Here is a 26,570-nt window from a genome sequence, read left to right on the forward strand (position 1 = left end):
GAGATGAGGGCTGGGGCCCAAGCCTTTGCGTCTCTAACGGGTGATGCTGGTCTGCTGATCCGGGGACCCCACTTTGAGAACCACTCCTGTGAACCTGTTTGCAAGAGAGCATCCCTACGGCCTCTCCCCACTGTAGACGTTTTACGGGACTTCTGCCCCTGCTTTTGACCTAAAGGGTTTACGTTATTTAATGGGGTTTGAGAGGTTGTACAACCACAGGTGGCTGTGCTGGAGCGGTGGTCTTACACGAGGGGGCTGGGCTCCTTGGGCCACCCTGTGAGGCCTTAACTCGCACCTGTCTTGGTGTTCCCTGGCTGAGTGCTCTCTTGCACTTGGCATTCAAGATTCCATCCTTTTTTTTTTTTAATTAATTAATTAATTTATTTATTTATTTTTGGCTGTGTTGGGTCTTCGTTTCTGTGCGAGGGCTTTCTCTCGTTGCGGCGAGTGGGGGCCACTCTTCATCGCGGTGCGCGGGCCTCTCACTGTCGCGGTCTCTCCCGTTGCGGAGCACAGGCTCCAGACGCGCAGGCTCAGTAGTTGTGGCTCACGGGCCCAGTTGCTCCGCGGCACGTGGGATCTTCCCAGACCAGGGCTCGAACCCGTGTCCCCTGCATTGGCAGGCGGATTCTTAACCACTGCGCCACCAGGGAAGCCCCATCCTTTTTTTATCTCCTCATGTTAAAAGGAGGCAGGAGGGGGCAGGGAGCGGCATGTATTAAGCACCTACTGTGTACGCCCGATGCTGTGTTGAGTGCTTTAGCTACGCTGAATGCTGCCCTTGCCCCTCTTTTACACCCCCGCGTGGTTTGAGAGCATCACCTGGGTCTGCCGGGTGGGATAAGGGGACCCGGGCCCCTCTACCTCTCTGTGAGCTGATTCCTCTCACGGCCTTACGTCTCTCCCTGGCCTCCCTCCTGCTCATTCTTCCTGAAGGGATGTGGGGTGACCCACATGACCACTCTCAGAGGTGACCTTTCCCAGTTGGCACATCCCGCTGAAAGAGGCCAGAGTGTCACCTGCTCCCACTCAGGCCTCTGGGCCCTAAAGCCTGGGCGTGGCCAGACTTTGTTCCAGGGACCCCTGATGGAGGCCAGCGGCCGGTGGAGTGAGCGGGTGAGCGAGCATCCTGCGGGAGGCCAGGGCCTCCAGAGAGGACCCTTGTTTCCCTGTGGAGCCTTCTCCAGGCGCCCACCTCGGGGAAGGTGAGCCCCACTTTTCTCGGGACCGGAGTGAGGTCACTGGGGCCACCAGGCCACCGGGGATTGTAGGCTTCTGCCACCAGCCCAGTGGGGTGAGGAAGCACCTGCATCCCCGAGCCTTTCCCCTTGGGCACCCATGGGCTCTCCCTCGGAGGTGGCCATGGCACTGTCCTCCGTGCTGCCTTCCTGCCCCCTTTCCACGGGGCCCCCTCAGCTCCTGCGTGGACCAGGCAGGCCCAGTGTGATGGACCACCCAGCCTGAGCAAGGTTGGGGGTCACCATCTAGACTTTGTTCCCACTGCCGCCCGAAGGCACATCTGCTGCTGTCTCAGAAAACTTTCAGGAAGGTCTCTGTGTGTCACTGTGTGTCACTCAGCTCCCTCCAAAGAGCAGAGCTTCTCATCTGAACAAAGCACAGGCCGTTGCCGTTATAACCTTGACTCGGCTGCAGCCGTGACTTTTTTTTTTTTAATTTTTAGTCTCTGAATGAATGTTGATGCTATTTCCCAGCGACAAGGCTCAACTGATTCGAGCCCTTTCTGAAAGTGCCATGAGTAATCTGGGTCCTTCCGTAGGTGTTTACGGCAGGTGCATTTTTTGGTCTTTTGAAGTCAGAGGCTAGAGCTCCGGCCCGTGTGGGATTTTCTCTCTCCAGAATCACTCGTCAGAACTTTCCAGAAAGGTCCAGTACTTTTGGTTGATTCTAGGGGCAGACACTGACTTTTACATCCCTGCTTGAGCAAGAAGACAGCTTTCCTGGGTCTTCCCGGGCCTCCCTCCTCAAGGGATGGGGTAGGGTTAGGGTAACCACATGGCTCTTGTCCTCTGGTTGGTGGCACCTTGGCTGGGGCTCCGTGGCCAGGCTGCACGGAGCATGCCCACCCTGGGCGCTCCCACCACCGAAATGTGTTCTGGAGCCCCGGCTGATGAAGCACAGAACCCTAATATGCAGGCTGCAGAAGTGGCACCCTGATCTAATAACCGATCGCTCAGGCCTGCTTCTCTTGCAAAACCCTGGGCTGCAACCAGCGATGTGTGAGGTGGGGAGGCGGAGGGAGGGAGCTTATTTGATCTGCAGGTGAAAGGAGGCTTTATAAATAGGTCACCTTGTTCCACATCCTGAATTTTATTCTTTCCCCATCTTGGGTCGAAACAATGGTTTTACTGTTCTGGGGTCAGTCAGACGCACTGAGGGGGAACTGAGCTGAAAGGGGGTGAGTGTACGTCTGCCGCTCCTCAGTGGCCGCCTCTGTGTGTCCCCTGCCCCCCACCCCTGTTCCATCCATTTGTCACCGGTCACCTTGGACCGTGTCTCCAACAGAGGGTATTGCTCGTTCAACAAACCTTTTTTTTTTTTTTAATAACAAAACAAAAGGATAATTTTTAGTAGTTCCAGGGCCAATTGATCCGAACGTGCTTTTTTGGAAGGCGGAACTGTGGAGCTGTGGCTTTAATTGAAGGGACAGCGTCAAGTTACGGGCAGGTGCTGAGTGAGCTGTCCCAGCTGAGCCAAGGTTGGCATTCTTGCCCCCTCCAGCCTCTGCTCCCCCTGCCCCACCCCTGCCGAGGTCCTCCGTCCTCACCTCCCCTCCTGGCCTTGGCAGGGCACAGAACCACATACAGCTGCCAGGGCTGGGTTTCCCATCTGAGCATGGAGCAGTTCTTTTCTTGCTTGGGGCCCACGGAGACAGATAGCTACCCCATTTTTGCTGGGAAAATTAAAATTTGTGTTGTGGAAACAGTGTAATTGGAAGTCTTAGGAGAACTCGTTATAGAAATACTGTCCCCTTTGGGGATGGCCCCAGAGCTGTAGCTGGGAATTCTTGTCCTTTTATTTTAAATGCCCTACTGTCTCCATGTGTATCTTCCTGGGTAAATTAAACATTTATCCTGTGCTTGCTTTATAAGAAGTGACACACGTGGAGAGCCTGTAGGAACAATTGCTCTGGGGACAACTTGTGCTTGTGACTGTAGTGCGTTCAATCAGTATTTTGCAGACTTTTATTCTTTTTTCTTTGCTTAAACATTATTTTCATTGCAAAAGGGAATACATGCATTAAAAATTTTTTTTTCATTTCAAAAAGTCCTTAAAGTGAACGCATCTTTCCTCCCGCCCCACCCTCCAGGACTAACCGTTGTGGAAGGTTTGGTGTTTATCCTTCTAAACCTTTCTCTATGCCTACAGACAAACGCGCACAGATAGCATCTTTTAAAAATTCTGTTCTTACAGACATGGGATCTTGCTCTGCATGGTGTTCTCTGATTTGCTTTTTAAAATCTAACAGCGTGGTGTTACATTTTGTGTAACAAAATGTGTTACATTTTTTGTGTTACATTTAAATCAGCACATCTGAGAGGCTACCTCCCTGTCTCCAAGGCTGCTGGAGTTCGTGGTGCAGGGAGCGTCTTTGCCCACATGCCCCTGGGCAGGGCTGTAGGGTTTTGTAGACCAGACCCCTGGAAAGCTGGTCGGTGGGTGATTGCGGCGTATTTTACACCCGGATGGGGACTGCCACATGGCACCTGCACGCCGAGAAGCATGTCCCAGTTGGGGTCTCTCTGGGATACAAGCCCACACCTGTACACAAATGGCCTTTTCCCAACATCCTTTCCAGTTCCCCTGAACCTTTGTTAACCCTGTGCATCCCATAAGGCTCACTGGTCCCCCGTCACCCATAGAACTCTGCCAGCATCACTTTTCTCTGTGACTTGCATAGTGAAAGCCGTGGGTGTATCCAACAGGCGTTCTCCACCACATGTGCCCAGGAGACACGGATATGAGCATACCCTTCCCTCCCCCTTCAGAGAGAATCACTGCCTTAGGTCATTAAAGGCTGGGTGCCCTTCACCCAGCCCACTGTTCAGACCCGCAAACAGTGCGCTTCGGGGGTGTTTCTTACTCCTCGCCACCCTCTGGGGTTCACTCTCCAATCCTGGGCTTCCTTCCCTGCACGTCTACTAATTCTGGATCTGGTTGTCCCTCCCTCCGAGGGCACAGAGAGGCCACCTGGAGGAGCCCAAGAAACTAGAGGGAAGGTGGCTTGTGAGGCTTTGGTCTTCCTTCCTGTGGAGAGCTGTGGTCCCCAGCAAACCCTCTCTGAAGCAGGGCTTTGGAGTAGGAGCACGGGTCCCCGGACCCTGAGCAGAGAGCACTTAACGGGCTGCTGGCGGCAGCAGCGGAAGGAGGTTCATCTGCTTAGAATTCCGTTGTGGATGGGTGGCTCTGGTGGCTTCTTGGGGACACTGCATGGAAGGCTTTTGCCCGTTAGAGGGTCCAAGTGGCATCCCTTTTCACAGTGAACCATGAACTGACCTCTGACCCAGTGAGGATGATGTGTGTGGCGTTGGGGGAGAAGGGGGTTCTCAGTAGGCGGAAAGTGTCCAACCAAGTCAAGCCATAGGGCTTCGCAGATGTCCCTCCCCCTCTGTCCCAGAGCTTTTGATCTCATTCACTCTATTGAAAGTAAATGCAAAATCCGAGAAGCCTTGCCAAGCTTCTAGGGTGTGTGTGTGTGTGTGTGTGTGTGTGTGTGTGTGTGTGTGTGTGTTACTCATTTGTACACACATATTCTTGGTCCTGGTTGAGATACTCATGCTGCTGTATTTGACGAGGGTAACGACCCGCCCACCAAGCACGAGAGCCCCCTGTCCCGCCGGAGCCCGGGGCATGTTGGGTCTCTTCTCACCCCTTTCTGGGTATGGCATCGGTCTTTGGGAAGCACCAGGCGCTGGGACCTTGTTTGCAGCAACCTGTCCCTGCAGCCTCAGGGACTGAGGACAGTGAGAACAGTGTCTTATTGGGGCGATCAGAGGTTGGGGGGCAGGACTTTGTTGTCTGAGGGTTGGCTTGAGGCAGCCGCGAGGAGGAACGGGCGGATGTGATCTTAGGAACACGTAGCTAATGTGCAATGCTTTCTGGGAAAGAGCACTGCCATCAAGGCACTTAAGGGGAGTGGGGACCACTGGCCATGGCGCTGCCTGGACCTCCTTGCCTCCCTCCTGCTCCTTAGCCCTGATGCCACCACAGCTGCTGGAGCTCTGAGTGTGCACACACACACGTGTGTGTGTGTGTGTATGTGTGTCTGCGTGTGACTGGCGGGGAGTGGTGGCAGCAACAAGGCCACCTCTGTCCCCCACTTCTCTCTTCCAGCCCCACGGGGCAATACACGGCCACCCCCTCCGCCCCCTCTGTGGCTTTGCTTCTCCCAGGTGGGGATGAGGGCTGGGTCCTCCCACCTCCTGGGGACTCACCAAGGACCTGCTGAGCCAGCCCAAGCCCTGACACTCCTGTAGCAACTCTAGGCCCTGCAAAGCCTGGACATCTGCATTTATGTCAGACACAGGAAAGGGGGCTGGTCCCGGAGCTGGGGCCTGTACTGCTTCTCCCACTTCCTACCTGAAGTTTGGTGCCCACCGGGGACTCCCGCCTTGGCCCGGCATTAACAGGATCTGCACAGGTCAAAACAGCATCTCCATCACTCGGCACTTTTGGGTAATGTAACCTACTTCCCCTCCCCCCTGCCCCCCCCACCGACCTTCATGCCCAGGTATTTTAGTGAGAGTGTCAGCAGTTTTGCTTGGGTTTAGAACAGGGATCAGTAAGCTATGGCCCCTGGGCCAAATCCGGTCCCACTGTCTGTTTTTATAAATCAAGTTTTATTGGAACATAGCCATGCCCATTCACTTAAATATTGTCTAGAAAGCCTAGAATATTTACCATCTGGCCCCTTATTTCCTGGCCCCGGCTTAGAAGGGACCTTAAACTTGATCTGCTCTAGCTCAGCATTCCAAGCACTTGGGCCTGGCCCAAAGACAGCGTCCATCTGTAGGACCAGGTATGGTGACCAGGAAGATGGCTAGCAGTGATCTTCGTTCAGTGTACGGAGCACGGTCTAAAAATAAAAACAAAAAAGTGAAAATGCCAGTTTTCCAGGTCCTCTCGGGAACATTGTCTCAGCTGAGTCTTAGGTAAGCGTGGGACACCCGTCTTACAGAGGAGCAAACTGAGGCTCAGAAAAGCTCAGGACGAATCCTAGGCAGAGAAGGCCGAAGATCGGAAGCTGGGGGCGCAGGGCTGTTGGAGGAATGATGCAGAGTCAGGTGGTGAGGTTGGGGCGGAGCCTGGAGGGGAGCGCCCTGCCAGGCTACAGTCCCCAGAAAGAGGGCTAGTGGATCTCTGTGGCCACATTTGGAAGTAGACGGAAAGTGGAGGGCAGCTGGATGGCTTTAGTGGCCTTGCGTGGCAAGGAGGTGGCTGTGTGTGGACAGCAGGAGGTGTTGGCCTGGACATAGGGTGGGGTTGGGCAGGTGACAGGTGAGTCAAGAGTGGCCCTAGGGTTGCCACAGTGATTGACCACCTAGGAGGTGACTCAGATGGCAGGATGGCCCAGGAACAGCAGAAGAGGTGGCTCACGTCCCTGGCTAGGCCCCAGGGTGCCCTCGTGTGGGAGTGGTCCCGAGATGCTGCGGGCATCTTTGCCTGACCTCTCCGCCCCCTCTCCCCAGCCTCTTCCTCCCAGGGACCCCCCTCTGCTCAAGGTCACATGGTCCAGGGGCCAGAAGGGCTCCCCGCCTTGGATGGTTCCCAACATGGGGGACCAGGAGGGTAGGAGCTTAACACAAGGGCCATGTAAGTAAACCTGCTTGGCAACCAGGAGGTAGAATCTCAGAAAGGGAAGAAGCTGGTGGAGCTCACCTGGACAGACAGCCGACAAGTCACTGTGAGGTTACGTTGTCTTTTCTGACCCCGTGTTCTGAGGCTGGACTGACCTTGCTGCCACGAGATTCCTTTTCACCTCCGTCTTGTGCTTTCCTACTGCAGTGATCCCTGTGTAGGGCCCTTAGTCTGGCTCAGGAGTTGGCCGACTACCTGCTGGTCTGTTCTTGTAAATAAAGTTTTGTTGGAACTCAGCCAGGCTCACTTATTTATGCATTGTCTGTGGCTGATCTCGTGCTACAGGCAGAGTTGAGTAGTTGCACAGAGACTGTTGGGCCCACAAAGCCTAAAACATCTACTAGCTAGCCCTTGACAGAGAGAGTTTACTGCCTGGTCCAGCTGAAGTAGGAGTTATATGTGTGCACAGGCCCAGATTTACTGGCCCATGAGCCCCTCTCTCCCTCTCTTCCCTGCTCGTCCACCACCCCTTCAACCCTCCACCCCGCCAACCTCTGACTTGTCCCCAACCTCCTTGTTGTGGTCTTTCTCCGTTCCCACCCATTTCTCTCCAAGTATTTTAAATTTATTTATTTATTTATTTTTGGCTGTGTTGGGTCTTCGTTTCTGTGCGAGGGCTTTCTCTCGTTGCGGCGAGTGGGGGCCACTCTTCATCGCGGTGCGCGGGCCTCTCACTATCGCGGCCTCTCTTGTTGCGGAGCACAGGCTCCAGACACGCAGGCTCAGTAGTTGTGGCTCACGGGCCTAGTTGCTCCGCGGCACGTGGGATCTTCCCAGACCAGGGCTTGAACCCGTGTCCCCTGCATTGGCAGGCAGATTCTCAACCACTGCGCCACCAGGGAAGCCCTCCAAGTATTTTAAATTAACGTGTTGGCAGGACTTTTCCCCACCACCTTCCCTTCGCACACAGCCCACCTGCCCCGGGTCTCCTCTCCCCCGACCCCCAGCCTCCCCGTCACTTTTCCCACCTGTTCCCATGGGTCGTGGGTGGAGTGGGATCTTCAGTGCCATGAGATTCTGGGAGAGAGGTCCTTCCTGCCGTGAGGCCAGAGCCAGCCGACAGGACGGTGACAGACTGCTTCACTCCGGGAAGCGGTAAAATGAACTCTCTTCAGATATTAATTCCCTGCTTGTCCTCCCAGAGAGCTGACCTGTGTCCCCACGGGGTCCGGCACAGAGAGGTTGCTGGGCACCAGCCAGGGTGGGTATCCAGACAGAGATGGGTGTGGGTGCTTCTGACTTTGAGATCTGCCTTGGACCAGCTTTCCCCCGGCTCAGAAAGATGCCGTTGGGGAGGCGTGGAAGAGGGGGGTCAGGGAAGCAAGCAGCCAGTCTCTGCAGTTACCAGGACCGCGTTGCCACACCAAAACCCAGGCTCTCCGCATCCTGGTAATCAGGCCCCAGAGCCATGGATGCCCGCTCAGCAGGGCCCTGTGGGGAGTCCTGGAGGTTTCGATGGCTCTTGAGAGTTGATGGGACTGAAAGCTTGAAATTGGGATTGTCCTGGGAGTTCTAGATCATGAGGTCATCATATCCACAGAACTTTCCAGAACCAGGGTGGTCTCCCGGCCGCCGAGGGATCCCTCAGCTCTGTACAGCTTTGCAAACATTTGACACGAGGGGTCCCAGCCCCTCTCTGAAGCAGTGCCCATGAGGGAGCCTCTTGTTCCACACCACAGAGGGGAGGGCAAGAAGGGTGACCCGCCCACTGAGGTAAGGAGGTCCAGGCCAAGGGCTCCCACTCAGGTGTCTGCCGAGAGCCAGTCTCCAGGGGCCCTGGCCACCCTGAGGACAGTGTCTCACGGGGTCTCTTCCCAGCTGAGAGGAAGGCGTCTCCAGGGCAGCCAGAGACCAGACCTGCGTCCGGCCCCGTGCAGGTCCCGCCCCTCCTCCTGGCCCTGCTGGTGCCTGGGCGCCCGACAGGGAGGCCAGTGTTCCCAGGTTCCCAGATCTCCTGCAGCCGGTGCCTGCCCTCGTCCCCCGGCAGGCGCTCTGTCTGCTGCCGCAGTGGGACAGCGACACGCCCGCTGCAGCCCCTACACTGGGCTCCTTTGTTTCCTACTTGTCCCAGGCACCATCGTGCTCCTTGGAACAAGTGACCCTGTGATGCTTCTCCAGCAGCCAGGCACCGATGGCCTCTCGCCCAGCTCCTCTGTGTCCCCGTTTGGTTGTGTTTATGTAGCCAGGAGCCTGCCTGCTCCCTTGCCTGGTCAGTCCTGGGAGCCCATCCCCCCCACACCAGGCAGCCAAGAGTCCCTTCTGCGGGCCGGGGGCGGGGGTGGGGTTCTGATGGCGGGAACCACCTTCTCTCTTGAGTGAGGCTCGGGAAACCCAAGTAGCTCGTGATTTTCCCTTCTCCAAGGCGGACACCGGGGACAGGCGTGGCAGGGATGGCCAGAGTCCTGTCCATCGCACATTTCAGCCCCTCCTCCTGGGGCTGCCGACACAGAGGACGACGGACGGATGCACTGAGATCTCTCTTCCAACCCAAGGCTCCGATTTCCCTTAAAGGAGCCAAGGGATGGTGTAGCCAGGGCGGGAGTGAGGCATCTTGGAGTGGGACTTCCTCCCCAGATGGGCTGTGGGGACCTGAGGAGCCAACCATTAGCTGCAAGTTGAAGAGTGTGGGCGGGAAGGGGTGGCCGTCTACGAGTTGGTCCAGAGCTACCGGGGGTGAAAGCCTCTGTGCCCACCCAACTCCGGGCCAGCTGGGGGGTTGCTGCGGCCTCAGGGACTGCTGATCAGGGGCTTTATGCGCACTGGGGTTCCCTTCCCTAGTGGGAACCGGTGGTGCGTCTTCGGAGGCGGCTGTGCCGGAAGAGAGAGGGACTGGGAGGTGGCATCTCAAACGGCTTCTGCTGCCACTCGGGGATTCACCTTCCTTCCAAACAGCAGGCGCAGGGAGTAAACTTCCCCTTCGACCAGGAGAGAGGCCCACTGCGCTGGGCTGATGTCGGCACCGGGCCAGCTTGGCCTTCTGCCCTGAGAAACCGTGATGAGGTATTTGGTGAGCCTCGGGCTGGGCACCCGACACAGTTACGAGCAGTGCCCGTCCCAAGTCCGCCTGTCCACGCAGACCGTCAGGTGGACGGCCTCCCTCCTTTATGCCAACCTAGCCGTGGGGACAGAAGGGAATTTCACTCTGTGCCGAGGCTCTGGCCTGCCCGGAATCCGGTGTGATAGGAGCCCGGAAGGCAGACTGCTGGGGCGTGCCGGCGTGATACGAACCGAGTTAATTTCTCCCCTTCTCTCCACACCTCCTGCTCACTTGGCCTCCTGTTTCTCCTTCCATCCACTAGGCAGTACCAGATGCTCCACACCGGGCAGAGGCCGCCTAGCAAACTCCCTTAGGAGTGCCGTCCAGGCCTGATTGGAAAACTGGAGAAGAGGCCCCGTGATTGATGAGTTTGCCTTGGGCGTTGGTGACCAGGTGAAACGGGAGGCCGACATGGGTCAGAAGGTCACTGGAGGTATCAAGACGGTGGACATGAGGGACCCCACGTACCGGCCCTTGAAGCAGGAGCTCCAGGGTCTGGACTACTGCAAGCCCACCCGCCTGGACCTGCTGCTGGACATGCCCCCCGTGTCCTACGACGTCCAGCTGCTCCACTCTTGGAACAACAATGACCGCTCGCTCAACGTCTTTGTGAAGGAGGACGACAAGCTGATCTTTCACCGGCATCCGGTGGCCCAGAGCACGGACGCCATCAGGGGCAAAGTCGGGTACACGCGCGGGCTGCATGTGTGGCAGATCACGTGGGCCATGAGGCAGCGCGGCACCCATGCCGTGGTGGGGGTGGCGACGGCAGACGCCCCCCTGCACTCCGTGGGGTACACGACACTCGTGGGGAATAACCACGAGTCCTGGGGCTGGGACTTGGGGCGCAACCGGCTCTACCATGACGGCAAAAACCAGCCAAGCAAAACGTACCCAGCCTTTCTGGAGCCGGACGAGACGTTCATTGTCCCTGACTCCTTCCTGGTGGCCCTGGATATGGACGACGGGACCCTGAGCTTCATTGTGGATGGACAGTACATGGGAGTAGCTTTTCGGGGACTCAAGGGCAAAAAACTTTATCCCGTAGTGAGTGCCGTCTGGGGCCACTGTGAGATCCGCATGCGCTACTTGAATGGACTTGACCGTAAGTGTCCTTTGCTCTGTCCGAGGTGGCAGTGTCCCTGGACTCCCTGTGTCCCCTTTGGTCCTCGCTGGGCCCAGCTAGAAGTTTACAGTTGTTGAAATTTAAATGTCTTTAAGTAGACATCCCAGCATTCAGATCCTCAGAGGCGACTCTTGCCTATCTCTGGTTAAGTGAGGACTTCTAGCCAGAGTCTGCAGATTACATGGCAGCATCTTGTGGACAAATGGATGGATGGGTGGATACGTGGGTGGGTGGATGGATGGATGGATGGATAGGTGGGTGGATGGGTGGCTGGATGGATGGATGGATGGATGGATGGATAGGTGAATGGATGGATAGGTGGGTGGATGGGTGGATAGATGGATGGATGAGTGGATGGATGACTAAAGGAGTGAATGGATGGGTGGATGGATGGATGGGTGGATGGATGGATAGGGGGATGGATGGATGGATGGATAGATGGATGGATGGATGGATGGATAGGTGGGTGGATGGATGGATGGATGGATGGGTGGATGGATGACTAAAGGAGTGAATGGATGGGTGGGTGGATGGATAGAAGGGTGGATGGATGGATGGATGGGTGGATGGGTGGGTAGGTGGGTGGATGGATGGATAGGTGGGTGGATGGATGGATAGATGGATGGATGGATGGGTGGATGGATGATTAAAGGAGTGAATGGATGGGTGGGTGGATGGATAGAAGGCTGGATGGATGGATGGATGGATAGATGGATGGATGGATGGGTGGATGGATGACTAAAGGAGTGAATGGATGGGTGGGTGGATGGATAGAAGGGTGGATGGATGGATGGATGGATGGATGGGTGGGTAGGTGGGTGGATGGATGGATAGGTGGGTGGATGGATGGATAGATGGATGGATGGATGGGTGGATGGATGACTAAAGGAGTGAGTGGATGGGTGGGTGGATGGATAGAAGGGTGGATGGATGGATGGGTGGATGGGTGGATGGATGGTCTTTGATAAACATGGTTTGTTTCTGGTTGACCTGCCTCCAGGTTTGATCTGCAGTTGACCACATTCTAGCACAGTAACCAGCATATTATTGAGCTGGGTTTTGCAGCTTTGGGGGTACTAGGGCCTCTCACATAAATGAAAGCCAATGGGCTCTCATTCATTAGACAGGTTTAGGGTCTTTCCTGGTGCTGGAGGCTTCTGAATGGGCTCCTTTGGGACACAGTGCCCTGCGGGGGGTTTGTTCAGTTATGATGTCAGGAGGCCTTTGGAGAGGAGAACATGGATTAGAAACAGGCTGAATCAACGGCAATTTCCACCTGTCCCTTTGGAAAAGAGAGTGGCCTTCCTCAGACCACGTGTGAAAATAGCCTACCTGTGGCAGCACTGCCCTGGTTTGGGAAGCGGAGGGCTCTGTGGCTTTGTCCCAGCCAGGCGGGGCGTTTCCTCACCTGTGCAGCCAGCACCCTAGGTCCTGGGACTCCTGGCAGGGGCAGCTAGGTGTGCATCCAGCACGTAACCTCTCTGAGGAAGTAACCTCAGACCTGGTCTAGGGAACCGGCAGGGCGAGTGCTGTGGGTCTTGTCTCTCCAGGTGACAGGGTAGAAGGTCCACAGCCACATCTGCCCTGTGTGGGGATGGGCAGGGATTGGAAGCCCCAGGATCTAGGGTCTCAGGGGACCCTGCCTGCAGCTCTGTCTCCCTCTTCCCAACAGAGAGTGACCACGGCCCCAGGGAGTTTAATGCCCATTGTGTGCCGACACATGGGTGAATTGTTGGGTCCGCTGCCTTGTTGCCAGGCCTCTGAGACTGTTGGCCTCTACAAGAACAGGGCAACCCTGTCCCCTCCGGAAACAAGTCCATCAGTGCTGGGGGTTCACACGGCTTCACTGTTTACATGCCCAGCTCCAAGGCAGAGCACAGAGCCCGGAGCGGCTGGGATGGGGCTGGGGCCTGTTCCCCCCGTGGCAAGTCAGGGCACGAGCAAGCAGAACTGTTCCCCTGCCGAGTCAGGACAAGGCTCAGCCGCAGTTCTGTGGAAACAGTCCTGGAGGCCCAGACGGGCGTGATCAGTAGATGCCCTGTCAGCTCTGCATAAGATGGGAGGTCAGATGCTTTCGCAATTTTTCTTGTTTGGGAAACTGAAAAGGGGGTTGAGGGGGAGAGGAGTAGCATGGGCGTGCACTACGAGAGGCTACCCCTGAGCTGGACCCGGGGCGGGGAGGACCTGGAAGTGCCCAGAGGCTTGGGCCCCCTCGACAGTCTCGGTTACTGATGAAGACGCCTCTCTCTCCCCACCATAATGCCAGGCAGTGCCGGGGCCCCCTTGGCTTCTCACCTCCCCGCTCCTGGTCAGACATGAAAGAGCCCCAGTCTGCACTGCTGGCTGACTTTGGAGGATCCGGATGGGAAACCCCGTGAGGGTGGGGCAGGATCCCCAGCCACTCAGGATGTTAGATCTCATGTCCTAGAAGGGTCACTCTGGCTCCTGTGTAGAAATGGACAGTGGAGGCAAGAGTGGCCGCCGGGAGGTCAGGGAGGAGCCATGACGGTTGTCCAGGGGGAGAGGTGATGGGGGTGAGGGCCAGGGTGGGTGCCGTGGATGTGTCACTTCCCCGTGGATGCGGGGAAGTGACACATCCTGGTGGCTCTGCGGGTCTGGAGACAGGGTCCAGGACACTGGTCAGTGGGGATGGAGCTGAAACCTGCAACCCCTGGATGAGGTCACCAAGGAAAGGAAGGAGGAGAGGGCCGTGGCCAAGCCCTGGGGTGCGTCACCGGGTGGACGATGGGGAAGGAATAGCCGTGGGGCTGGAGGGGAGAGTAGTGCCCTGAGCACCCAGTGAGGAAAGGATACTTCAGGAAGGACACAGTGATGCCAGGGCAAGTACACTCACGGCTGAGACTTGTCCATCAGCTTTGGCAATGAGGTGATCACTGGTGACCTTGACGAGGGTCATCAGGATGGGGTGGGTTCAAAAGCCTGAGGGAGGGGCTGGTGTAGAGAGGAGAGGAGGGTGGTGTGGTCATTTCCTGGGCCCCAGGAACAGATGACCGCCAGCTGGGCAGCTTAAAGCAACAGAAATGTGTTCTGTGCCAGTTCAGGTGTCCGGAACCAAGGCGTGGGCAGGGTCGGTTCCTTCTGAGGGCTCGGAGGAGAGTCCGTCCCACGCCAGGACGCCTTGGCTTGTAGACGCATCGCTCAGTCTCTGCCTCTGTCATCCCGTGACCTCCTCTGTATCTGTCCTCTTCTTATAAGGGCAGGGCCCATCCTGCTCCAGTATGACCTCTTCTTAACCAATTACATCTGCAAGGACCCTGTTTCTAATAAGATCACATTCTGAGGTTCTAGATGGTCCTGAATTTGGTGTGGCGGGGGGGGGGGCGGGGGGGGGAGGGGCGGTGCTACTCCACCCACAGCACCTCCCCCTCCCTGTGCTACCACCTGCAGGGGAGACCAGACAGTGACAGACAGAGCCCAGCGCTCAGATGGTGGAGTGTCTGTGGAGTGAAGTCAAGGACGCCCAAGTCCTCTGCCCAGGAGGGTTTGCTTGGCTTTCCACTGCAGCTGAGGAAGGAGGAACGTCAGGGTCCCCCCAGGGGGAGCAGCCCGTGACAGGCAGAAGGCCTGGCCAGATACATCTTCTTGGTGTCAGGCCTGGGCCGGGCTTTGCTCTCACAGTCTTGGAGGTGATTCTGACCTGTTAGCGCTCCCTGGGTTGTCTGGAAAGTCTGCTCCCTCCTTCCCCGCCCAGCCCCACCCCACCCCAGCCGCCAGGTCCTGACCTCAGCAGGGAGCAGCTGTTTGCAGAGCGGGTCAGCCGGAGTCACCGGAGGCCTGTGCCCGGCCCCCTCCCCTCCACCCCGGGTGCTGCGCTGGGCATTTTGTCCTCCCAGCCCGCCTTCCCCGGGACGCCAGGTGTACCCTCCCCCGCAGAGTCTCTGCCCCAGTGCTGGGGCCATGGGCTGAGCTGGCCGAGGCCAGAGCAAAGGCAGCGTGTCCCTGTGTGACCTCCACCACTGTCCAACCACCTCTGATCACAGGCTACTTGTTCTGACTCTTTCTAGGGGCTCAAGACTTCCAGGGCTAAGGCTGCAACCACAGGGGTTGCTGTGTCATCTTGCTCTTTTCTGGGGTGAAGGGGCAGCGCTGGTCATTGTAGGCGGGGGACAGGGCCCAACTTGACCCCTAGGCCTGCCCACCACGCTCCCTGGAGATGCAGGAGGGAAAGGACTATTTGCAAGCAACAGACTGGCCGTCACCCAAGGGAGAGTCCCTGACCCGTGGGTCCTCCCTCCCTGCTCCCTCCTGCTTTAAATGGCGCCTCCCACTAAGGAAGCATTGCCCTGCAGTTCAGCATTTTCAAATTCTCCCCTTTTTTGGCTCCCGGATACATTTGGTGTGGTTTGTCATGATTGCGGGTTCAGGGAAGGCCCACCTCTTTTCCTGCTTTTTGCCTTGGTGACCTCCTCCTGGTGTCCTCCCAGCCTCCTGGGATGCCCACACCTGACGCTGGCTCCTTCCTTCCCCCATTCCAGCTGGGCTCTGGGCGAGCTCCTCGTTGGGGGGACTGATCACCCTGCCCTGCAGGGGCTTCCTTCTGGGGTGGGGGGAGGTCACATGAGGGCAGCACGTTCTCAGAACTGGGGGGCAGAGAACCAAGCGTGCCCACGTTACCTGACCGGGCGTCAGGCATCCTTCCCCAGTTGGCAAAGACAAGGGGTTGGTGTTTTCTTTTGCTTCTTTTTTGTAAAAACGCCTTGAGGTAAAGGGAAAATACACACGGGTCCCGGGATGGTCATCCTCCACCCACGACTTTCTAGAAAACACTTCTGGGGCGTTTTCACGGCAAGCTGCTTGCAGGAGGGAGCGTAGGGCCAGTCCCGGCAGCTGTGAAGGCGGCGGGCGGGAACGTCGCTGAACCGGGCACTTCCGGGCTTGAGACGTTCATCCTTGACCTCACAGACCCGAAGTTCATTCACAGCCTGTGAACTGGACCCAGCGCCGGGCTCTGGGGCTCCGGCTGGGTTGCAGTCTCTCCGAGAACTGGGAGGTGGCCCCGGCCGTTCGTGTTCAAACAGGCCACCAGGTGGCCGCTTCTCCTGGAGATATGGACGTGGGCGCGTGGCCTTGTCCAGTTGCTCGACCTTCTACTCCCAGGAATAGCGCCGGTCTCGCTTTCTGGTCCCTGAGCACCACCCCTTCTCATTCATATAAACCATGCGCAGGAGCGGGCACCTGGGCTCCCCAGAGGTGGGCGTGGCGGCCAGAGGCCCCTCACGCCTCCGCGGAAGAGCGGTGGGCACCGGCCACGTGGATGGAGCCGGATGCACAACCTGCAGCCCCCCCAGGCGAAAGGACTGAGGTTGTCGGGGAGGCCTTCTGGGTCCTGTGAGCGACCAACCAAAATCTGTGGGACAGACGTTTTCCCTGGCACCGTGCCCATGTCCGTTTCTGTAGCCTCACGCGCGGTCTCTGCGATCAGACCATGACCCTGGCCATCGCTGTTTTGCCTCCTGCAAGATCAGTGGGGGTGGGGTGGCAATGACCTGCTGTTTAGAAACGTTTCTTCCTGAGGGTGTTGGTGAGTTGACCCGAAACCCATTTAGCCAAGAGGTGGTGATGGGACCTCCCTCTTGGCCCTCCCTCCCCGAGCCCGGCAGGGCTCTCGGGCCACAGGCAGTGGCTCTTGAAGCTTTCTCAAGTGCCTTCAGCCGCCAGGGGAAGCCCCTCTGCCTCCCCGTGGGGCCTGAGCCACATCCTCATGGGAGGAGGTGCCGGAGGAGAATGGAGGAGAGCTTCTGAGTGGAGGAGAGGAGCTGAACTCCCCCCCTCGATTGCTCAGAGGACCACTCACTCCTCAACCACAGGTCCGGCCGAGAGCTGCTGTGAGGCGTTGCTGGCCTCCAGGAGCTCAGCCCATAGGACTCTGGGGAGCCTTTGGTCCACATCCTTCATCTTCCAGCTGGGGAAACTGAGGCCTGGGTGGAGGGAGCCATCTGCTGGAGGTCAGGCTGCTGTGCAGGGTGAAAGTGAGGGGCCAGATCTGGGGCCACCGAGGCAGGTCGAGGTCCAGTGAAGGAGACCCAAGTCTCTGCGGGCTGGCAGGTGGGAGGATCCCAGCCCAACCCACCAGGTCTGTGGAATCCTTGACCCACAAAGATGGAAGGTCATTTAGTTCATCCTCTTGCCTCCAGGGAAGGCCCCGTTTCAAAGCTTTCCATGAAAAACATTTACTACTTCCATCCCATCTCCTGTGACTGCCCATGGGAGATGAAGAGCCATTGTTTGTCTTCTTTCAAAGCCTGGAATTTAGTAAATGCACTATCAAGCCTAAGATGTAATTTTTGTTTTTAATGACAGCTTTATTGCGATATAATTCACATGCCGTGCATTTCACCCATTAAAGCGCATGATGCAGTGGTCTCCCGCATGCTCACGGCTGTGTAGCCGTCGCTGCGGGCCATCTTAGAATGCTTTCATCACCCCAAAGGGAACCCCTACTCAGTCGCTCCTCATTTCCCCCAATGCCCCCAGCCTTAGGATTTGGTCTTCAATCACCGAATTTTAATTACTTTATTTTATTTTACTTATTTATTTATGGCTGAGCCATGTGGCTTGCGGGATCTTAGTTCCCCGACCAGGGGTTGAGCCCAAGCCCTCGGCGGTGAAAGCGCCAAGTCCTAACCACTGGACCGCCAGGGAATTCCCAATAACTGAATTTTTAAATGTTATTTTTAATATTCTGAGACACACTGGTGAATATTACAGAACTTTCGTCCACTTTTTATTGGTGGAATGGGATCTCAAGGGAAATGGTGGGGGGTTTCTCAGTTTTTTGGCCTGACCTTTATTTTGTTCACAAAGGAGTTGGGGGAGACCGTGGATGAGGCCACAGATGCCCTCATTTCGCCTCTCTGCCTGTCCAGGGCACCGTGGGGGGGACCCCAGGCTGTTTCGGTGGGCTCACCTGTACGAGAGCTAGGAGGAGTCAGCTCCAGGAGGTCCTGGTGAGCAGGGCCCACCATGCTCCCAGCAGCCTCCAGGGCCCTGGAGGGCATGACTTTCCAGTTCCTTCTGGAGCTGAGAATTTATCTGAGGTGCGAGCTGCACGGAGCCTCTCTTGCAGGAAGCTAGGCCCCAGGCCCTCCGGGACACAAGGACAGAGGTGCCCTTACAGGCTGCAGCTAGAAGCCCTTCTCGAATCCAGATTCCTGAGGCAGCTCTGCCGTGAGCTGGGCCCAGACTGCCGGGATTTGGATCCCAGCCTGTAGCCCTGGCAATTCGGTCTCCTCTGCGCCTGAGCGCCCTCAGCTGTAAGAGGGACTGGAGAATAGCCCCCGTGAGCAGTTGGGTTAACACGACACAATTCCCCTCCTAAAGGTCCGCGTGGGGTCCGGTGCTGGGGGTACGTGCAGGGGAGAGTCCATCCTGTGTGCCCCGGATGGACGTGCACTGAGGGGGCCTCTAGTTTGATGGGTTAGAGCAGGGACGGCCTGGCTTGGAATGCTTGCTCCGTGTCCTACCAGCGGCGTGGCCCTGGGCAAGTTATTTGGATTCTGTCCCTCAGTTTCCTCATCGGTAAAATGGGGCTGATGGTCATGGTATATCTCCCTGTGATTATCAAATCATTCATAATAAACCACTGTGAGGATTAAATGAGGGCTTACAAAGGGGCCTGGTCCAGTGAGTTCTCCGTGCTAGCAACTAATAATTCATATAAAATGTAAAATGAGTTAACCTGGAGTCATCTAATCTGGGAGTTAAAAACTAGTATTAATGATGCTATTGCTGTTGTCAGTGTTGTTTGTTCTAGAAGCACCTAGAGCTGTGCTAACCCAGTGTCCTCTGTCTCTCCTCGGTCTCCGCAGCGGAACCCCTGCCGCTCATGGATCTCTGCCGCCGCTCGGTGCGCCTGGCCCTGGGGAAGGAGCGCCTGGGTGAGATCCACGCGCTGCCGCTGCCCGCCTCCCTCAAGGCCTACCTCCACTACCAGTGATGCTACAGCCGGGACCACCAGCACGACCGCCCCCACCCACCCCGGTGCCAACTCACTGAGCCACCGCCGCGCCCCGCGCCCCGGACCGGCGTCTGCGGCATGGAAGTCCTGCTCTTCCTCCCCAGCCTCCCCGGCTGCCCCGCCGGACACAGACTGCTCTGGACACGGGCCCCTCTGTCCCCCTTCCGGACACTGGCAGAAGTTCCCCGCATGCCGCATCACCGCCCCTTCTGGGAAGAGGACCCAGAGGATAAACTCCTACACTGAGCTCCGATCTGCTCTCGGGGTGGCCTGGGTGCTCCCGCACCTGCCGGGTCCCACGGCGCCGAGAATAGATCCCGGGGGTGCTAAGAGGTGCTTAGATGAGGGCCGGTGCCCGCCCAGCGGGGCAGCCGCGCCGGACGAAGCTCAGGACGTCAGAAGCTCACCGTGGCCACCGAGGCAGAAACCAAACCTGGACCTTCCCCAGGCACGTGAGCACCCAGCATCAGTCCTGGCTGTCGGTGCCCCTGTACCCTGTATTTATTCTTTTAACAATAACAAAAGCCATTTATTTATTCCATTTAGAAAGGACACCTTGTTCGGGTCACCTCTCTCTGGAGTGTTCTGTTGCTTTTCTTCTCGCCTGCCCCTCCCTGGGGTGTGTGTGGCCTCACCTGGCCTTTCGCTGGTCGTGTCTGTCGTGTGTCCCCACGTGGGCACAGGGGTGTCTTTGTTTGGGTCCCTTGACCTACAGTTTCCAGGGGGCTCTGCTCCGAGTGCCCGCGTGGGCCCCTGAGGGGGCATCAGCCTCACGTGCAATATGAGTGCCTTGGGGGACCCGTCTGCACGGGCAGTGGCGGCTCCCCGTATCTCTCCAGGCAGCCACCCATCGCTAGGGCTCACCCGTCTTTGCACGTGGTTTCATTTCTTTAGTCTTCTGTGGGGTTTCTCGGCGTGGGTTGGGTTTTGTTTTTGCTTTCCTACCTGAGATTTGCCACATGCATCCTCGGAAGCTCTAGCGTCCCTGAAGACCACCCGAACCGAGACGGGAGGATGAATGAGTCTTCATCCCCTGAGAGGCCGGGGGCAGGGCGGGGTGGGGGAGACCAGAGCGGAGTTGCGTGTCCTAGAAGCCAGTGCAGGTCTCCGCTTGGTGCCCCTGTCCGGGTTCATCACGGTGCCCCAGAGCCGTGAGGTGGGGCAGGGGGGTCGGGGCGGGCAGCCAGCAGGAGAGGGACGCACCCTCCCGTGCACAACTCCCCCATGTAGCAGACCCCAGCACCTGCCACCACAGTCACCGTTTCTTATGTCTTGAAGTCGACTCTCTTAGAATCTGCCTTCTGTTCATTTCTGTACAGGTACAGTAGATGACTTTATTTGTTTAAAATGTTTAATATATATGCATATATATTTGTCTGTAAGAATTATGTTTTAAACAGCTGCTGTAGGGTACCTTTAAAAAAAAAAAAAAAAGTCTTCCAGTGGAGTATATTTTTTAAAGCACAAAATTGGTGCCAAGACTGGGTGAGGAATGTAAATTACCCCCTTATTATTTGGAGGTTTTATGTCCCCCAGCGGGTGGGGGGAACCTAACCTGTAAGACTTTTAAAGATTTTCCTCACTCCTGTTTCGGGGTGGGTCATGTTCTGATGAATGTTACACATGAGAGGGTCTCACTTATACAGATCCCAGCCTTATCGCCTTGACCCAGCAGTCTCCCACAGACGCTGGACAAATCACCGGGCTCCTTGTCATCTCTCTGCACCTCCCGCCCCCCAGCTCCCTGAACCTCGACCCCACCCTTCTTTCCTCTCAGCCCAGAGCCTTGTGGCCTGTACAGTTTTGAAACTCCCGTTGATATTTTATGATGGTTGATAATAGTCAGTAACCTAATAAAGGAAAGTTTATTAAAATACACAGCCACTTTGGAGTCCCTCTTTGTGCTTTGGGGGAAGGGAAAAGGGCAGGTCCATGGTTTTCAACAGATAATTGGGTGGTTCCCCCCCGACCCCTTAGCAGAGGGTGGGATGCCAGCTGGAGCCCCAGATGGAGGAGGAGGAGAATCCCAGAGGGGTGATCCTAGACCATCCCCATCCTTTTTCAGAAGTTTGTGAGCCTGCAGCTCAGAGTAAGGGAACTGGTGACCTAGTAGAAAGGATTCTGCCCATCAGCAAGCACCTCTGGCTTGTCGTTGAGTTGACTGGGCTTTTTGGAGCCCAGATGTGGGCTCGGAGCCCAAGTGCTGGGCACTCAGTGGAAGGAGCTGGTCCTTCATTCGTCTTTGTGCCCCCAGAGCCAAGTGCACAAGGATGCTGAGTGAACCCGTTCTGCCAGCTGCTGTGGGCAGAGTCCCCCCAACTCTACACCCCAGCAGAGAAGACAGGAAATTCTGGCTTAGAGGGTTGGCAAGTGATACAGTGAAGAGTCAAGAGGTTTACTAGTTATGATCCGTGACTGGTTTCCAAAGAATTAACGAGTGCATTCAGCTCCTGTGGCACTTTAAATTCTAAAGGCATTTAGGATCTGGTGGTGCTGGGAAAAGTACCCTGGTCTGAGGGCCCAAGACCCCTGGCACCAAGGTCCCGTGTCCCTTTCTCTGAGAGCCTCCTGGCCAGCTTTCCTCAGGCCACCTGCATCAGCACCAGCTGGGAGGTGTTTGTTAAGATGCTCGTCTCAGTGCCCTGCCTGAGATGGACTGAATCAACATTTCTGGGGCCAGGCCCAGGAATGTGCAGTTTTCTCCAGCTCCCCAAGTGACCTTGTCTAAGAGAGTTTGGAGACCACTGTTGGCGACTGTGTCAGCTCTGTCTCTGGAAAAGTTGCAGGGTAAAGGGAAATCCTTTGGGCGTATGGCTGGATTGAGGCCTGCAAGGGGCACGTGGCCTCCTGAGTCAGACCTGGGTCCCAGTGTTGCTTTGACCCTCACGAGCTGTGTGATCTGGGATGAGCGTCTGCAAAATGGCAGTCACCGTAGTGCCCACCTCGGAGGAGGGTAGCAAGAGCGGAATAAAGCTTTAGAACAGGGCCGGGCCTATTAGCAAGCATGCGAACAAATGCCTTCCTAGCTCCTGCACTTCTGGAAAATGGCAGCTCCCGGATTGGAATGGATCTCTGAGAATGAACCAAACATTCCTCAACCAACTTCCTGACAAATACTCTTTCTTCCCAGGTAAAGTCTCCAAAGATCAAGATGCGTATTGAGAAAAGGGACCCCTAGATGCCTTCCCCAGATGCAGTTGGAGGAAAACGGGGGGCTGAAATTATTTTTAGGTTGGAGTTCATGTCTGGATTGGAACTCTAGCTTGCTTACAAGGGGATGACGGGGAGGAGAAGGGTGAGGTGGGGGGGGGCGGGGCATGGGGCGGCAGTAGAAGCACAGGGAAAATAAGGACCTTTGTGCTGCCAGGAGACTTCTAGGGGAGCAGGGTTTTGTGTTGAAGGGAGTGGTCTTAATAAAACCATCGTGCAGACTGGCCCATGTGGTTGTAATTAATACCCTGCCTTCGAGCAGGTAGCAGGCTCTCGGCTTTGCCATAGATGGGAAGAGCCCCCTCCTTCTACACACGTCCATCTCCTGCACACGGCTTCCCACCCGCCCTCCCTCCTGCTCCTCCTCAGCGGCGAGATGAGGAATGTGGATTTACTGAACCATAAAGTATGCAGGGGGAGCTGGGGAGGGGGCCGAAGACAGAGCAATTAGTTCATGCTCCAGTCCAGACACCCAAACATGGTTGGAGGCCAGCTGCAAGGAATATTTGAAATAAATGAGCTGCCTGGGGCCAGGAGTTTGCTGTGTTTTCTGTGCGGGGCCATGGCAACCAGGGAGGAAATCATGAGCTAGGGATTGGGCTCTAGAATCAACAAATGATGTCCTGGCTTAGCAAGTTTGGAGGAAGCCGCTCAGGACACTTGGAGGGTTTCTTGGGGTTCAGCTGCCGCCGGGCAGGGCTGCCCGAGCCTCCTCCTGGGGTACTCAGCAGAATCCTGTCCCAGCTTCGGCCCTCCGAGCCCTCCATGGGGCTCTGACTTTTTCTTTTTTCTTTCTTTCTTTCTTTCTTTCTTTCTTTCTTTCTTTCTTTCTTTCTTTCTTTTCTTTCTTTCTTTCTTTCTTTCTTTCTTCCTTCCTTCCTTCCTACCTTTCTTTCTTTTTTTCTTTCTTTCTTCTTCTTCTCTTCTTTCTTCTTTTCTTTTTCTTCTCCTTTCTTTCTTCTTCTTTCTTTTCTTCCTTCTTTCTTTCTTTCTTTCTTTCTTCCTTCTCTCTCTTTCTTTCTTTTCTTTCTTTCTTCCTTCTCTCTCTCTTTCTTTCTCTTTCTTTCTTTTTCTTTCTTTCTTTCTTTCTTTCTTTCTTTCTTCCTTTCTTTCTTTCTCTTTCTTCCTTCCTTCCTTCCTTTCTTTTTTTCTTTCTTTCTTTCTTCCTCTTTCTTTCTCTTCTTTCTTTCTTTCTTCCTTCCTTTCTTTTTTTCTTTCTTTCTTTCTTTCTTTTCTTTCTTTCTTTCTTTCTTTCTTTCTTTCTTCCTTCTCTCTCTTTCTTTCTTTCTTTCTAAAAGAGAAAGCTAACACTTCTCTGGGACTTTTCTTCCTGGTCCAGAGAACAGCTGCTGGTCTGATAATGCTATTCCTGGGCAGAGGTGATGTTCCTGCCAGAAAAGCCCAGGCCGAGGGCAGCTGGCTAGATGGAAGGTGGCACTGACCTTGCCCCGGGTCTGTCTTCCCACCCAGCCCAGCGGCAGCCTGTTTGGGTCTACTTTGTAAGCAGAAAAGGCAAAGGCCTCACGAATCCCTTCCCTGGCTCTTCTGAGGGTGGACCTTCCAGCCGCCCCTAAGAATGTGTTTTAGAGAAGCACAGGAGTAAGAAGACCTAGTCTGGGGACCTTAACTTGAAGTTCAAGTACCTCCTGCATCTGAATCACCAGGTGACCTTGGGGAGAAAGCAAAATCTCAGAAACTTTGATGCAGTAGGTGGAGCCTGGGAATCTGCATCTTGAAACACCCTGTAGCTGATTTTGAGACGTTGTCCCCTGGGGCCCCAGAGTTTCCCGCAGAGCTGGGCCCATACAGAACCCCCTGCTGGTCCTCATTTCCTCAGAGACCTGCAAGGGGCTGTGACCTAGAGAAGCTTGGCAAGCACTGGTGTGGAAGGTTCCATGGGAATCAGCTCCACCCATTGTTTCAGCCTCAGAGAGCTCACCCAGGCGCAGAGGCCCTTGTCTTGGAGGAGTGACGGAGTGGGTCAAGGGGAAGCACCGGAGTGGGGGCGGGGAAACCTCAGGCCCGGGCTCTTCCCCTGAGCCTCGGTTTCTCCATGGAAATCAGCCCCTGGACAGCTGAACCAGGATCTGAGAGGCACCATTGCCCTCGTGCCTTCCATCAGGGCCGCGGACACTCCGGAGATGCTCTCGGCTCCTTCCCACAAGCTCAGCGCCCACCCAGACCGGCGACCCCGCAACCCGCCCCTGTCTCTTCATGGCATGGGGAGCAGACGTTCCATTCCCCCTCCCACCTGCATCCCTAGGCCCCATCTTTTGAAAAATTTTCAACCAGAGCCCGTTTATGAAGTACCTTCCCAATGATTTCAGTTAAGCAAAGCCACCGTTGGGCTGCTGATGACCACGGGTAGAGGGAACTTCAGCCAAAAAGCAAAGAACCTCACCTTCCTGCTGGTTCGCGTGTTGACAGGGGAAAGGCCTGGACTCCGGAGCCAGGACAGCCCGGGATTCATGCCCGGTTACCCTCCTTACTGCCCGGAAGGGAACAGGAACCCCAGGAGCCTCGTCCCCATTCGTGAAGTGAGAACAATACTTTCCTCCCGGGGGAGTCCACTGAGACACGGTGTGCTTAGGGCAGGGCACATCAGGGCACCTGGTACAAGGCACCCCTGCCTCTCCGCTTTCCAGCTGGCTCTTTTTAGAAATTGAGGTGAAATACACAAAACATCAAATTCACCATTTTAAAGTGCATCTGTAAAAAACTTAGAGCACTGCCCGGCCCATAGTCAGTGGTCAGTAAAAGCAGCCGATGTGATTATTCGCACACGGCCTGGGGCGCCCAGAGACTCTTGCCTGTGCTACAAAATCTCCTGAAGCCGCTGTCAGAAACTAGGCTTTCCCAGGAAGGCATCTTGCAGGGAAATTGCTTGGGCCTGGGAGCTTCTGTCCTTCTGGATGGAAATGAGGTCACTTTTCTAAAAATCAGCCTCATAATCAGGGCGGCAGACTACCCAACAGTTAAGAGCTGTGAGGTCTTGCTCTCTCTCTCTGACCCCCAATCTCCACATTGTATTAGTTTTTGGAGGCTGCCACAGTGAGTTACCAGACACTAGGTGGTTTAAAACAACACACGTTTATTCTTTTACAGTTCTGGAAGCCAGAAGTCTAAAATCAAGGTGTGGACAGAGCCGTGTTCCCGCTGAAGGCTCTCGGGGAGAATCCTTCCTGCCTCTCCCAGCTTCTGGTGGCTTCAGGCTTTCCCTGGCTTGGGGCTGCATCCCTCCAATGTCTGTCCCCATTGTCACACGCCCTTCTCCCGTCTGTGTCTCCCTATCTATCTGATAAGGACAACTGTCACTGGAGTTAGAGCCCATCTGGATCATCCAGGATGAAATCATCTTCAGATCCTTAACTCGATGGCATCTAAGACTCTTTTTCCAAATAAAGTCACATTCACAGGTTCCAGGGTTGGGACACAGACCTATCTTTCTAAGGGCCACCATTCAACCGTCTACACACATCTCTAGAACAGAGTTCATAATAATACCCACTCATAGGACGACCGTGAGGATTTATGAAATGATGAAGGTGGAAAACAGCCCAGTGCCAGACCTGTGATGGGTGCTTCCAAAAAGGCAAGAATTCCCAGAGTTATTAGCTACGGTACCATGGCCCTTCTGTCCCAGCCTCTGATGGCCGGTCCCACAAGAGCAGATCTGCTCTGGAATTGATGGATGTCTTCTATGAGGTGGGTGCCCAGGCTGTGTGTGGAAACCACAGAGGATGTGGAGAGAACTTGAAGCTTGACCACAGACAGAGGATGTGGCCCCTCTCTCTGAGTCTCCCTCTGACCAGCTATAGTGAGCGGGTCGCAAGGTCTGGAAAGGTGTGGACATTGCTCAGGGGTCATCGGAAACCGAGCCAGGGATGGGAGGCCCAAGTGCCAAGTTCCCCGTGGGGCCTTACTGCCCACTTTCCTCCATCTTTCTCTGGGAAGGGGGGTGGTGCATCCCTGCAGCCTCTCCAGCCAGGCCCCGCTTGTGCTGATCGTACAAGGAAATGGAATGCGAACCCCGGGCTATTTAAAGAGCAAGAGAGACGGGGGCGAGGCTGGGACCGGGCCAAGCAGGGTGTCTCAGGTCGGCCCAGGGCTCCTCTTTGCACATGGTTTGATTTACTGGAGGGCTGCGAGCAACTCCAACTTCAGACAGAGAACTATTTGAAGCAGCTGCCAGATGTTGTGTCTGAGTTGGGTTTTTACAACTTGCTTACTGGTTAGCAGTCGGCCTCCCGCTGGAGCTCAGCTTGCCCCAGCGGGCTCGGGGGCCCTGGCACTGGCCCATGGGCCTTTGTTCAGCGGCTCTGCCACTTCCCCCCGCACAGCCC

General features: G+C 55.9%; 1 protein-coding gene across 3 annotated transcripts in view; it reads left to right on the plus strand.

Moving 5' to 3' along the window:
• The window catches only part of SPSB1 (splA/ryanodine receptor domain and SOCS box containing 1), a 70,209-nt gene extending 49,314 nt beyond the window's left edge, over window positions 1-20,895 (plus strand). For all 3 annotated transcript variants that reach the window (XM_036831664.1, XM_036831673.1, XM_036831681.1), the window contains exons 2-3: window positions 10,176-11,018; window positions 18,869-20,895. In XM_036831664.1, coding sequence (XP_036687559.1) covers window positions 10,325-11,018; window positions 18,869-18,996 — 822 coding nt within the window. In that variant the 5' untranslated portion in view covers window positions 10,176-10,324 and the 3' untranslated portion in view covers window positions 18,997-20,895. The remainder of the gene's footprint in view (window positions 1-10,175; window positions 11,019-18,868) is intronic.
• The last annotated feature ends 5,675 nt before the right edge of the window (window positions 20,896-26,570 follow it).

Source organism: Balaenoptera musculus, chromosome 1, assembly GCF_009873245.2.
Source record: "Balaenoptera musculus isolate JJ_BM4_2016_0621 chromosome 1, mBalMus1.pri.v3, whole genome shotgun sequence".
Taxonomy (NCBI): Eukaryota; Metazoa; Chordata; class Mammalia; order Artiodactyla; family Balaenopteridae; genus Balaenoptera; species Balaenoptera musculus.